Source organism: Rhamphochromis longiceps, linkage group LG7, assembly GCF_057381845.1.
Source record: "Rhamphochromis longiceps isolate RC_006_pf linkage group LG7, R_longiceps_female_GT1.1, whole genome shotgun sequence".
Lineage (NCBI taxonomy): Eukaryota > Metazoa > Chordata > Actinopteri > Cichliformes > Cichlidae > Rhamphochromis > Rhamphochromis longiceps.
In genome coordinates, this window is record NC_140563.1 from 68,224,742 (window position 1) to 68,240,029 (window position 15,288).

Consider the following 15,288-nt stretch of genomic DNA (forward strand, 5'->3'; position numbering starts at 1 on the left):
CTGTTGATGTGCGACCCAAAATTAAACAAATGACTCTGCTGCAAAATGTGCCAGCTGCACTCCATGTGATAGAAAGAGAGTGAGATACATCCCAGGTAGAAATGATTTTTCACCTTTATTATGGGACAATATTGTGCAGCTCCTGTTACAAGGATAAGTCACTTTAGTTATTAAAGTTGTTGAAGAGTTAAACAGCTATGTTGTACTTTTATTTAACACCTCCATTAAAAACACTGCTTGCATTTGACCCTGTGTACCCTGCTGTGGCTCTACTGCTACAGAACAATGCTGCTGCTCCTGGCACCCTGACAGATTCACATTTTTTTAATCATCAGTAACTCATATAACAGAAGGATGCATTTCACCTACCCCTGGTGTAAATGACATTAATGTGAATTCATTCTTTAAATGCTGATAGAGTCTAAACCGTGTCAAAAACTTTGTCTGTCTTATTGTTGCTTTGGATGAACTGAAGCATCCGCTCGTTCTATTAACCGATGTGAAAACTGAACAAACACAACAAAAACTGGAAACTGATACAGTTTGTCTTAGAGTTAAAGTTGTGTCTTTGGAACATACCGCAGCATAAAAGGATGTAAAAACAAAAAAAGAGAAAAAAAGACTTGTAGTGAAGTCCAACACTAAAATATTTGATGGACATTTCAATTTGGACATATTTAGCCATAATATAAACAAGTGCAGAGTATCAGTGAGGAGGAAGAGAGAGCTGTTATGAAAGGGATGAAAACTGGAAAAGTGGCAGGCTCAGACTGCATACCTGTGCAGGTACAGAGATGTTTAAGAGAGAGGGCAGTGGACTTTTTAACCAGTCTGTTTAACACAGTCTTGGAGAGTGAAAGGATGGCTGAGGAATGGAGAAGTGTGCTGGTACTGATGTGCAGAGCTGTAGGAACTACAGAAGAATAAAGCTCATGAGAAATATCATTAAGATATGAGAACGAGTTGCTGAAGCAAGGTTAAGAAGAAAAGTGATGATCAGTGAGCTGCAGAGTGAGCTCATGCTGAGAAACAGCACTAATGTTTGGATTCAGTGCTGATGGAGAAGTATAGACAAGCTCTTTGTGAATCTACAGAAGGCATATGATTGGGTGCCAAGAGAGGAACTGTGGTCCTGCATCAGGAAGTCAGGAGTGAAGTATGTGAGGCAGGTGGTGCAGGACGTATGAGGACCGTGTCACGGCGGTGAGCTGTGAGTAGCTGATAGATGGGATGGCGGTGGGGGTGGGATTACATCAGTGATTGGCTCTGAGCCCCTTCTTGTTTGCAGTGGTGATGGACAGACTGACAGATGAGGTCAGGCAGGAGTCTCTGCAGACTCTGGTGAAGCCGAAGGAAGAAGCAGCTATATTGTAAACAATAAAATAGGGAACGATGTTTTGGCTTAATGCTGGAACCGGTCTTCTAACTAATGGGATGTTAGCCATCATCTCCTTCCTCCACTAGAAGGCATTTATGGTTTTATTCTGAACTAGTTTTGAAATTTAACCTTTGGGTTAATTTAATGTTACACAAACCATCCGTGGAGCGACCATATTGCATACACAGCACTTCTGTGGTCAGAGGATTAGTAGATGTGTTTGAGCCCCTGTCAGTCAGAAAATCAGCAGATTTCCTTTTGATCTTATTTCAAGTTGGTAATTAAGCTAATACTCAGCACATGAGGGATATAAGCTGTCATGTTCACATGAATGCTTGCAGACAATATACATCTCCTGTGGCTCAGGAGGCTGTGCAGTTGGGAGGTTGGTGGTTCAGTTCCCATTTGCTCCAGTCTGTGCGCAAAGCTATCACTGTGCAAGATAGTGAAGCCTGAGTTGCTCTCTGATGTGTTCATTGAAGTGCTAATGTTGGATAGAAAGCACCTCAGGCACAGAAAAAAGTGCTTGTATGAATGGGTGAATGAGGCTCGTAAAGTGCTTGAGTTGAAAAGCACTAAATAAGATCCAGTCGATTTACCAGCGTGCCACGCTCTGAACTGGAGATTGTTATTCCTGGCTCTACTTAATTATGTTTGGATTTGTGTATCTGTGTTCATTGGATTTACCAAAACCTCCCTGAAACGTCTGCAGGATGTTCAGAAAGCTGCAGCTGATTGAGACTTCTAACTACTCCTATATCACACTGTTGCTAAAACAGTTGCACTGGCACCCAGCTAGCTTCAAAGTCCATTTTAAGATTCTGGTTTTTGCTTTTAGAGCCGTGCATGGACAAGCACCTGTGGACATCAGTGAACTTTTGCATCTAGACATCAGCTAGCTGTGCAGCACACAAGGCTGAGAGGGGAAGCAGACGGAGCTTTTGCAGCAGTGGATCCAGACTCAGCAGCTCTCTGCCTATCAGCTACTCAATGGTCTCTTTCAAAAAATTCAGCTTCTTATCTTCATTTTTTTAGCACCTCGGTTGTGAAGCACTATAATTTTTTACTTTATTTTCTTTACTTTATTTAGTATTTATCGAACAGTTTGAATAATGGAATAAGCTGATAGTCCGCAGTGCTGAACTGTATCACACGTCTTCATCCAAAGCGAAAAATCCCCAAAGGTTTCATATCCTTCAGACATCATCAGTAAGTAAAGAATTTATTTAGATGTGTCGGCACACATTCGTTTGAAATTTCCCTGGAAGAAGCCCACACAGGCACAGGGAGGACATGCTTACTCCACACAGGTTTTAACCAGGAGCCTTCTCCCTGTGAGGGGACACTGCTAAGCAAGACATTAAGAACAACTGCTGCTGTGCCAGCTGTGTAAGTGCAGGCTGGCTCTGAGGAAGCTTGAGGGTTTTATGAAAGTCAAACAGCTGGAAGCCACAAACACAACTTCAGCTCACGTCACATCAAATCTGAAGTGCATCAGGTTCAGTTCAATTTTACTTATACAGCAACAAATCACAACAACGGTCGCCTCAAGGCTCTTTATATTGTAAAGTAGACCCTTCAATAATACAGAGAAAAACCCAACAATCATATGACCCCCTATGAACAAGCACTTTGGCGACAGCGGGAAGGAAAAACTCCCTTTTAACAGGAAGAAACCTCCAGCAGAACCAGGCTCAGGGAGGGGCGGGGCCATCTGCTGTGATTGGTTGGGGTGAATCAGAGATTCAATCATGATTAGCCTCACAGGTCTGTCTGCCTCCGCTGAAACGTGAAACAAGCTTAACCTCCTAAGACCTGAACTCTTCGACAGCATGCATTTTTAATTTCTCTTTGATATTTGGGCTGATTGGGGCCCGATGAATGTAAAAACATTCAAAATTACCAGATTTTTTTTCCCCTTATTTTTGTTTTTAAGAAAAATAAGAGCTACATGAGGATATTCATTTAAAAATTTGATAGAACAGTAGCAGTATAATGTCCTCGTAAGTGGATATCAGGTCCTTGTAGAGCAAAATTGGGTATTTTGGTCTAAATAACCCAAAATGTGATGTCCACATATGTGGGCGCAGGTCCTAGGAGGTTAATGTTAAAGCTAAAAAAGAAGCTTAATGACTGTTTTGTCCACAAAAGGCCGGGCTAATGCCACACGCTGGATGCGTGAGAGCTGAAAACATTAACAGTCCACTCCTCTCACACTGACAGCAGAACAGTGGTTTGTTTTATTTTATGTAGTTTATATATTTTTAGCAGCCTTTAATACTATTTCCTGTAAGCTGTAGACATTCATGACGGCCGTCTACCACGCCACTTCATTTCTACTGTTTTCTGTCTTCTTCTGTTTAGACTTTTCATTTCTGTGCCCACGGTGTAATGATGTAAGCCTTCAGTGTGGCTTTAGCTTTAAATATACTGTTTTATTTCTATCTGTGCATTATTCTCTTCCACCAGACGTGAGACCTCTTGAAAACTAATGATTTATCATTGGAGTCTGTTTACACAGAATAACCCTGCGACTGAGCATCTTTGATCTTACACATATGATGCTGTTACAACCAGCCAAAGAGCTGCTTTGAAGAACTGAAAAATCAATAATTTAATGCATATAAAATCTTAATCTACATACAGAGAAGAGGCCTGTGAAGACCTTTGTTTCTGAAACGTACATATAAATACAGACACACTAATTTATACTCAGAAGATGTGTTTTATTTGCAGATCCCTAGAGGCAGCAATATATTTTTCTTAAAAGCAAGAACTGTATTGGTTTGCAAATGACACGTTGCAGCTTTCTGAATATGGATTTCCTCACTGACCGAGTTTCTGCAGTTTTACACCAAATAAATTCCAGTTCTACATGAAGTAAAAGATCAAGAAGACTTTGATTAGAAACCCCCCCCCCCCGAAAAAAAAGCATCGTTATAGCATTAGAAGAAATACAACTTGGCATGGATCACGACATCTACAGATGACACTGTGATCTGTAGCAAGAGTAGAAGCAAAAGAGCACATGTGTGTGAATGAGACGGAGACGGGTGTAAAGGCGAAGCTGCAAGGAGCAGAGGTAGGGAAGATGGATGAGTTTAAATATCTGGAGTCAACCATCCAAGAGAGAGTGCACAAGAGAGGTGAAGAAGAGAGTCCAGGCAGGGTGGAGTGGGCGGAGATGAATGTCAGGGGTGATTTGTGACAGAAGGATCGCAGCAAGAGTGAAAAGGAAGGTTTACAAGGTTGTAGTGAGACCCGCTCTGAGGTCTGGTTTGGAGATGATGGCACTGACAAAAAGACAGGAGGCCGAGCTGGAGGAGCTAAGATTTCCACTGGGATTAGAAGCGCGTACATCAGAGGGACAGCTCCGGTTCAGCGGTTTGGATACAAAGTTAAAGACACGAGGCTGAGATGGTTTGGACATGCGCAGAGGAGGGTGAGTGGAAATGCTGAAGATGTCAGGCAGGAGGAGGAACGGACGACCTCTAGGGAGGTTCATGGATGTAGTGAGGGAGGACATGCAGAGAGTCGGAGTAAGAGGGGGGAAATCTTAGGGATAGGGTAAGATGGAGGAAGATGATCTAATGCGGTGACCCCTTAAGGAAGCAGAAGAAGATGTGCAAGTAGAACTAGACATGAAAAAAGAAATGCTGAGGAAGGTTTAAGGTTCTTACAGCTGTTGCTGTGGTCATCCACCAGTATGACCTCTTTGAGCAGGTGGGAAGGAGTCCTCTGGATGGCCGTGTGGATGGAGCGCAGCAACACCGACAAGGCCTCGTTGACAAAGATGAAGATGACACTGAGCTGGGGAAGGTCTGATGAGTAGGACATGTTTCTGCATCTGAGGGGAAACGCCAACATTCAGAAGCTTTGTGAGCCAAAATCACATCCTGTTAAATCCTTACAGGAGAACACCACCACACCGACACTCACCCGTCAGGCCGTAAATCTGGAATCGGGCGGGTGAGGGAGATGCGGTCGCTAAGGTAACCGTTGTAGCCATAGTACTTGAACTTCTTGAGGGCAACCCTTCGGCTTTCCGGGCCAAGGTCGTGACCCCAGTGGTTGAAGAGTGAGGAGGCGGGGTCTGAGGCTGCGTCTGACGAGGATGCCGCATCTTCCCCATCCTTCAGAGGAGTTTCTGTGGACAGAGAGAGGGAGCGGTCGATGACTAGGATTATACAGTTAACCCTTTATCACCCAGGTATCACACAGGCTGCCTGGACTTGTTTTGTACCTTGTGAATGCTTTGTGCTTCTGTAATAAACCGAATATGAGCGAAAATCTTCTTTATTTTCAGAAACCATTTGAATTTTTGTCTCTAGTACCAACGGGAACAGAGTTACGCTTTCTCAGGAGAAATGACTATGACCAAGTCTAAGCGCTCCATGTGGTTATCAAACAAAACCTGTTGACTGAGGGCTGAAAGAATCATTTCTGCAGCATCGGGAAAAAGGATGGAACTCAAATGCGATTGAAGAAACAGGGATTTTTATTGTCATTCCAAATAACACCATCAGGCAGCTGCGCAGATCCGTTTCTGCAGAAGTGGAAACAAATCCTCTAACGTGCCCCAATGTGACACTATTTGGTTTTCAGATCAGCTCGGACCTCTGCGCCACACATGCACATGGTGGAAAACAGTAACAACCAAAAACATGCTGTAGGCATATTTGGTGGTTTGAAATGATCGATTTAAAAAATATATAGCATGCAAAGAGGCTTTAATGTATTCCGCTTTTCACTGTGCAGGCTGCAGAATTTGGATGCAGCAGTCTGTTGTTTGTCCGAATCACCAAAAGATGGGGATCCTCTGAGAGAATGAAATATTCATGAACTGAGGCCGGCTGGAACTCCTCACTCAGGTGTGAAGGTGTTGAAAACACAGAAAGTATATAAGCAAAAACTTTTTTCAATCCATAAAAACGAACTCAACACCGAGCCACGAGACTCCAGCATGGAAGTCACGATCTTGAATGTGTAATATACACCACAGTGGTTTGAATGCTTGAAGTTAAACTCAAACAAAATAAAAAACAGAAATATGAATTAATTCAATTTTCCAAAAAGATCAAAAAGTATTTGTTTTCTTTTCCCATGACAGCGGTTGACAGTTGCTCAAAGCGCTGTCAACTTTTATAACCTGCTACTCACTTTTTTAAACCCCTTTTCATGGAGCCCACGTACTGTAGCGTTGGGCTGTCACGCTGTAAGACATTTGACATTTGGCAGGACCCACTGTGCTGTGCCAGGTTTGTATTTCACACAAGGTGACAACGTTTAGTACCTCCTGCTCAACAAGGGAAAGTTGGTAAGCTTAAAGTTCTCATCTACAACTTCCAACTGAACACTAAACATCATCACGACTGCAACTCATCACCCAAGAGCTTGTTATGATTGAGGATTCAGGGTGCACCAGTCTGCCGCCGCATTAAAACCTGGTGGTTTTAATTAAATTTGTTTTAAACCAATTTTAAACTAATTAAAACCTGGTGGCCCTCGCCAAAATCCCCCGATCCTAATCGTTTTTTAGCATCGGCACGTGTATTCTTGGACCTGTGGAAGTGGTTGCCGGCAAATTGACGGGGTCGTCCTTGGTTTGCGTGGAAGACAGTGACTCGTCTGCAAACTACTCACGGCAAGAGTGAAAAAGTGTGACACAAACCAGAAACAGATCATTTAGTAAAAGTAAAAGCTCCTTTTTAAATGTTACTTTGAAGGTGAATGTTTTCCACTTTTTTAAGTTTCAAGCAGAAAGTGAATTCAAGTGAAAGTCTGAGCTTTGAGCGTGCTCATTTGAAGCCTGCACATCTTTTATAGATATTGTGTTGTACTGTCTCTTTGCCCCCCAAACTATGTGCGACATTGCCAACTGCACTGGTCTGCATTAAATATTTAATAAGACAATATCCTTTATGTATGGGATAATTTTGTACTGAACTGAAGTCACATATTGGGCAAGTTATCAACACATGACCGAACATGATGTCCAACCAAAGACAAATGTAAAAAAGCCTGAAAAAGAGGAGGGTCACACTCTGCTCCTCATATTTAAAAAAAAACAAACAAAACTGCATTGATCAAGATCAGGATAGCATGACAGGTTTATTGGGATTACAAGAATACTATGTAGGAGTGATGGGCAATATGTAGTGATTTGTTATTAAGGTGACATTGAAGACGTCAGTGGATGTAAGCTGAATTTTGAAGGATTGCTAACATCACCCCGCTTTGCACCCCTACTAAGTTTCATCAGAATTGACTAAAACATTTCGAGCTCTCACATTTATCGCATCAAAAACACAACCTTCTCTGTGGAGGTAAAAAGAAAAGGGAAAAACAAATGTCCAACAAGAAATGGTGATACATTTTCAAACACCTGAAAGGTGATAAATTATTCACTTCTATGTTCGTGAAAAAAGCAGAGGTGCAAAAATTGTCCAAGAACTCATTTGAGCTCTTTAGTCACTTTTTCTTTAGAGGAGATGACTAACAAAACACAAACTCCATCACGTGATCGTGACTGGCTCATGTTCTGATGGGTTTTTTTTTTTTAAATACAGGAGTTTTCTCCAGACTGGGATGCTTTTATCACGGGTAATTATGGCACATCACAGTAACATACTCCACAGGTTTAATTTTGGTTTCTGCAGTTTGACTTTAAGATTTTGACTCCAACCAGCCGACTATCTCTACTTCTATTTTCAGCCCTCAGTGGAGGACTGTGAAGTGCCTCCTTCCTGCAGCAAATGGCTTTTTTTTATTACTTTGAACAGCAGTACTTCCCCCTTTGGTAATAACATACTCAGTGCCCTCGTGGGTGAAATGGCACCTCCCTCCAAGTCCACTCATAGCCTCATAATAAGCACCCTAAAAGCACTACAAATGATTCGGTGTTCCATTTTTCTTGGCCACAAATGCATTCTGAGTCATGCAAAGTTTTTAAGAGTTTTAAGTCACCTCATTTGCAGCCATTTATATTCACTGATGCATTTAGTTAATGCATTGTGCTTTTCAGAACAGACAAAAAAAGTAAAAGCTGGAGAGGGGAAAAGAAAGATGGATGGCAGATTGAACCCGTGTGTGTGTACTCTGTGCTCGGGTTGAGAACAGATGAGCAGAGGGAGTGTGCTGTGACCTGCACTGCACTGTGTTAGACAAACCTCATTACTAATTCAGTTGGACCAAGCTACCCTTTACAGCACAGCTGGAGGGCACATCATAGCTCTGTACAAGACGTCAGGGAGAATAAAGTGGGACAATGCTGAGGTTGTGTCCGTGTGCGTATTATACAGTACCAAGTGTAATATTTGTACAAATGATGTAGGTGCAACAGGGACACAGTGCTGACGGCGTGTGACAGTGTAATATTAAAGTCAAATTTAGCGTACTACAAGTGTGGGAATGTGTGTGTGTGTCATTTACTGTGGATTTCCACAGGAAAATCTGAGGGCCAAATATGCTGTTTAAACATGACTGATAAACATCAATGGAACACTTTTTAATCAGAGAACAGCATCAAGTCAGGTAAAGTTCTGGGGTATTGATCTGGTCAGTAACAGAGGGGGTGTTAATCGGTATCAGCTGCTTTGGTGTTCGTGAAATTAACAACAGGAGCTCTAGAGGGGCAACAATGTCACAACCCCCAAAGCAGGAATGGTTTTACTGGTGGAGGCCACTGACATTTTCTCCTCCTCATGTTTACAGAGTCTCACGAGCATGGAGGAGATTCCAGGAGATAGACAGGGCCGTAGAGGGCCCTTAAGCCACCAAAATTATAAACAAAGTCAATGAAGGTGGCAGAGAGCCCAACGCCATCTAGTGGGCCCTGAGCTCATCTGCCATAGAATACCAGAACTAGCAGTTCCACCATTGCCACCCTGTGATTTCCACAAATGAGAGCAGGTTCACCCTGAGCATGTGTGTGGAGAACATTGTGCTGTCTGTAAGTGTGACGGCTTTAGTGATGGATCAGTGATTGCATATCCGCGGAGGGATACACAGGCCTATTCAGGTTTGGCAACGCCACCCTGGCTGCCATTAGGTATCAGGATGAAACCGTTGGACCTGGGCTGGGACGAGAAATATGCTTTAAAATTCAACCGAATTTAAAAATACGTCTGCACTGCTGCAGCAAACAGTGCAACTTTGTCCAGTCGTACCCTTGTGGGGCGTAGGAACTTGGCGCCACATCAATATCTGCTCAGCTACACACAACACAATGCACAAATCCAGAAAAGAATGAGAGTGAGGTAACACAATTTGAAAAGAAAATCAGCATTTATGGCCTTAAAAAGAAGCTTTGGTGATGCAAAGGAGGAAAATGTCATCTACTAATCTAATAAAATGGAATCTAGAAAGAAACAGACAGGAGGAACAAAAAATAATGATGACAAGAGCACAAAACACAGAGGACAAAGAAGTGCTGACAGGATGCTGAGTGAGGTACGAGAGAGTGATGGAGAGGGCGAGAGGCAGAGAAAGTGATGAGGAGAACAAGGATAAAAGGGATGTGACAGAAGGTATTCATCCCCAGGCATCTGTAAACTAGGAAACCCTGAGCTTTGTCTCTCCAGATTGTGGAGAGACACACTTTTATTAGCTCAGACAGACACCATGACACACACACACACACACACACTTCCTGCAAACCTGAGGGCATCAGAGCTGGACTCCCTACAACCTAATGGATTAGAAATGAGACGCACTGCTGGGTGACAAAGTGGCTCACCTTGTCCTCCAGTCACTTTATGCAAAATTGACATACGATTGGCTCAGCAGGCTGCACGCTGCAACCGGCTCTCCAGCCTCAGCACAACCTCTGCAATCAGAGCTGAGATCAGCCTCAATCAGGACTGAGAGCAGGACTATTCCAGATTAGAATCACTGTAAACAATGTGCGAATGACTACCAAAAATATAGAATCTCTCTTCTATAAACACTTTTATTTGGACAAGGGGTTGCAAATGTTTGATTTTGTATATTTTGGATGTGAAATCTATTGTTATCCACTTTTACTGAAGCTCGAACGAACAACGTGAATATATATATATAGCGGCGGTCTCTAAGAAATGTTCCTTTATTTAAAGTAAAGTAACAGAAAAATTACATTAAATTAATCAAATATGACAAAACGACATCATTATTAGTAAATCACTGAATATTTGAACCTATGTAGAAGCTTTTTCACGAGTGTGTTTCAATGGCACACTGTGTTACCTAATGCTAATCATCATTTTAAAAGGCTACTTGGTTATTAGAAAACATATTTAGAAACCTGTTATTACATAAAATAATTAGAAAAACACATTTGTTTAGCTGAGTGTCTGCAGCATCAACTGTCGTCAGGTCAAAAAAATAACGGTGGTCTAAAACTAATCAGAATATTTCCTCCTGAAGGGTATTCCCTTGACTTAACCGCTCTAACTGCCTCTAATCAGAATAAAAGACAAGCTGTAGGCCCCAATGTAAAACTGTGCAAGAGTTTATAGTCGGGGAATCGGATGCCTCGTAGATCCGTGACAGCCAAACACTGACGTACCTACAGGTGAAAAAGAAGTCTGTGGGAACGCCAGGCTCAGTTCCCTTACTTTATGACCTCAGTAAACACTTTCTGCATCGGTTTATGGGCTCTAGTGCTAGTTTGAAGTCTTAAAACAATACAGCATGATGTCCTGAATGATAAAGAAGGTCATTACCAACCATCCTTCTTCCTCACTGCGTCACATTTAACAAAACAAAACCAACACGATAATAGCAAAACAGACAGCATGAGGCTTCACAACAGGGCCACGAAACTGGAGGATACCAGCGTGGCTGCATCTATCTTGTATAAACAGTCTATAGAGTTCGGAAGAAATACAACAACAACCCATTACTGCTGCTGAACTCCTCCTAAAAGCTGCTTCAGACACATTCTGACAGTTTCTTCATCACCAAAGCTGCTACCGGCATCATTTCTGAAAATACAAAACATAACAACTCCAAAGCACTATTCTGTTTCGATGATCATGTCATGTAAAAATGCGGTGTTCGTTCGGCATGATGGAAAACGCGGCCACCTCCAGCACGCTGCTGTCGCTCAAACACCGGTTGGGTAACAGCACGATCCGTGAGAGCTCACCAGCTGGGCTGTCAGTTGAGGTTTGATTGACAGTCGGCTGGTAGATGAGGAGATGAAGTGCTGGATGGCAGTTTTTTAGAGGGAAGTGGAATTCAGTAAAAGGGCTAAAGAGTTACTAAAACGATTTTAAAGTCTAAACTGAACTGCGAACAAAATCCAGGAATATCACAGCTGCACAAAGTCTGGGTCTGGATCTGTTTGTGCCTTTGGCTGTCAATCTTCCAACCAAACGCCGACTCGCAAACATCCACTGAAGAACGGAGAATAAAATAATCCAGACACAGAAGAAGAATGCTCATAACTAAAGTGATGGAGATGTCTTTGAGGACAGAGTCGCTATTATTAGCACACAAGTACGGGGCCGTTAGCGCGGAGTGGAACTGCTGGAGGGTTGTGATGATGATTCAGAGCTGGATCTTATTTAGGGAGGAATAATTGAATGATGTCACGACAAAAAGGAGATTCAGGATTTGCAGATTGCATCCTATTAGCAATCAGCTGTTATTTTGAGGGAATGAAATGCTTGGAATGCTTGTTTTTCATTCTCTGCGTTAAATCTCAGTGTAAAATCAGCAGCCTTGTGTTCATTCAACCCCATTGACTGTGTGGGATACAAACAGCTTAAACCGACGAAGACCTTAAATGGGACATGAGCCCGATTTGCAAAACACCATGCGTGGATGTAAACCCCCCCAAAAAACACTCAATTAGTCCTCCGCACATCCTCTGTGTACTTTCAAGTTGCTCATCAGCTCTGCTCCGAAACACTGCTGTTTTGCAGGAACCTATCCCAGCAGGCTTTGCGCTTGTAACACAAACATGCGCCCACACACACCCGAGGATTTGAAAGAATTTGTTTTCGTGGAGAGAATCTCATTTGCTCTGCAAGCCCCGCAACATTGTCTCCCCGCGAAAGCTTTTTGTGTTCCAATATTTAAAGAGGCATAAGGGAAAACACAGGCAATTCATTTGCCTTTTGTATTGACTCCAAGTCCCCTTCAAACCACACGACGGCTTCTTTTTCGTATCACAGCGAGAGATGACTCATAAAAAGTGCTTTTTCCATAGCTTGCTATGCGTTTGATTGTGTTGCCAAGAGCATGCTCGCACAAGAGTCATTTGCAAAATGTTGTGTGGTCCCCAGCTGGGGCAAAACGGGAGCCCATCTGCAGATCCCCAAAGTAAAGGGCAACTAGCTTTTCCCCCGAAGTTTCTCGCTGCTTATTATACAACGACACATACTGACAGAGAGAGAGCGTGATGTCTCACAGAGAGAGCGAGAGAGGGAGGGATGGGGGCCTTTGTGCCAGAGTTCACACATGATTAATTTAATCAAGCTGTGAGCAGATGGTGATCTCTGTCTTCCTCCTCTCCCCTCAGGTATGAATAATGTGTTTAATGGATCACACCTGGACAAGTCAGATCTGTACTTACAGCGAACTACAGCAGAGTGAGAGGGCGCAGACACGTTAGCCATTTTTACAAGTGGATTTTGTTGCATTGCTGGCTTCGTACATCTGTTTAGATCGGGGCATTTTTAGCAATCAAACCTCTGTCTCCAGAGGAGAGGGAGGTGTCGCAGACAGAACGATACGCCGCACGATATCTGGCACTTCCTGCGCGAGGAGGAGCAGCCCGGCACTGGAGGAGAACAGCAGTCTCTCAAGCGCAGATGGATTTCAGGAACAACAGTAGTTCAACATTCTGGGAAATACCTGATTGCTTTATTTCCTCAAGTGAGATAAGAAGATCAATAGTAATCTCATGTGTAGTACAGAGCAAAAGCTGGGATAGTGTTCAGTCTAGCTTAGCATAAAGAATGCGGGGGGAAGGAGACAGCACACATATATGTCCAGAGAATTAGAAAAAACAACAGAAATCACCCCAACTACCACAGAGCCTAAAAAGACGAGTTGGAAGTGTTGCTGGAGCTGCTACTTGAAAAACAGATGTGTTGCAGTCATTATGAGCGGTTGGCTGAGCATGTGCTCGCTGTCACTGCATGCTGAAACCTGGGTGTCAGTCTTTATATATGGTGCACATTTCAGTCATACACTTATTTCATGCAATCAGCTACTTCTAACTCTAAAAATCATTTGGAAGGTCTGTATGCAGAACAAGCAAATAATTCACTTCATTGTTTTCTTTCAGGTCCCAAAACTCCAAAGAAAATCGTGAGATGAAGTTCAGTCCTCGAATTAACAGAGTCGTGGTCTAGCAGAGCGCTAGGAGGTCAACGCCAGTTTAAAAGGGTGATTTATATAAAATTCACTGCCATACAGCTTTCTAGAAAGAGGCTGAAAATATTTTTTCACTTAATATTTAATATTAGGAGTTTTGACACTTTCCCACTGGCTTTATTGCTGTTCACCCTAATGCTCATTTTCTGTCATTTGCAGGTATAATCATATATATATATATATATATATATATATATATATATATATATATATATATATAAAAACACCCAGCACGCCCCTGCGGGCGGTTTATCCTTCAAGCTCGGGTCCTCTACCAGAGGCCTGGGAGCTTGAGGGTCCTGCGCAGTATCTTAGCTGTTCCCAGGACTGCGCTCTTCTGGACAGAGAACAGCTAAGATACTGCGCAGGACCCTCAAGCTCCCAGGCCTCTGGTATATATATATATATATATATATATATATATATATATATATATATATATATATATATATATATATATATATATATATATATTACTGTGGAATAATCCAGTGTGTGTTTATTTTCTCCCTCTCTGCGCCGTCTCTCTGACTCAAAATCTGACAGACTGCAGATTAAAGATCAGAGAGGCAGATTCCATTATGAAGCCATTTCCCTCCTTTACCATGCTAACAACCTTTTAAAACCATCTGCCATCATTTTCTCCCCATCACGCTGTCTTCATAGTGCGATGGCCGCTACAAATGACTTCCATCCCTTCTTCCTGTCTGTCTCACAGTCTACATACTGTGTCTGTGCGGGCGTGCAAAGATAGCAGATCTCGTTTCTCTCTTCAGCTCAGTCACAAACATTATCCATAATGGCTCTCAGGGGAGACGCACATACTGTGATGCCAACACACACGGGAACAAGTGTGTCCTTAAAAAACACACCACGGGAATTGTTCGTGACAAGAGGGAATTCTACGTTTTGATCGAAGCTCGACTGAAGTCTGGTTTCTCCAATCGCTCACTTTCAGAAATCAATACAGATTGAGTGGGTCTTCCTGTAAATCCATATGGCTCCCTGCTGCAACAGACGGCTCCACTGCTCCACTAATTACATTACAGCAGCACTGATAAGGTTTCATTGTCTCATACGAGAGGATGATCGGGACAATATGATTGCTGTAAAAGACATTTCTCGGAAAAGTTTTCTTAAAATAAACGAGACGCAAGACGAGGAGAGATTTTCTTATAATACACAGATGATACTGTGTTCTCGAATGTGCTCGTTCTACTCTGAAAACAGCTGGATCTGTTTCATGGTGAGATGAGAGAACGTTGGCCGCTTCAGAACATACACGTGCCTGCTTGAACGTACCCCCACCCTCACACCCCCACTTGTTAAAACAGCAAATGAAAGGAACAATTCAAAAACAGACGATAAATCAAAGCGTGCAAACAGCCGTCCAAGAACGGATGAAAACCGCTGGCATCAAGTTGAAAGTCACGCGATAACACCAATCAGACACAACACCTGCTTGATTATGCAGTGTTTTGTCAGTCGTTATGTTCCTTGTTCTTCTAAATTCACTTTCCACCAGTGTAGTGTGAGCACAG

At 42.6% G+C, this 15,288-nt stretch overlaps 1 protein-coding gene across 1 annotated transcript in view; it reads right to left on the reverse strand.

The window, feature by feature from the left end:
• Positions 1-15,288, reverse strand: part of galnt18a (UDP-N-acetyl-alpha-D-galactosamine:polypeptide N-acetylgalactosaminyltransferase 18a) — a 178,217-nt gene that overhangs the window by 76,038 nt on the left and 86,891 nt on the right. The window contains exons 2-3 of the mRNA XM_085414982.1: positions 5,318-5,525; positions 5,059-5,225 (exon numbers count right to left, since the gene is read on the reverse strand). Of these exons, the coding sequence (XP_085271108.1) occupies positions 5,059-5,225; positions 5,318-5,525 (375 nt within the window). The remainder of the gene's footprint in view (positions 1-5,058; positions 5,226-5,317; positions 5,526-15,288) is intronic.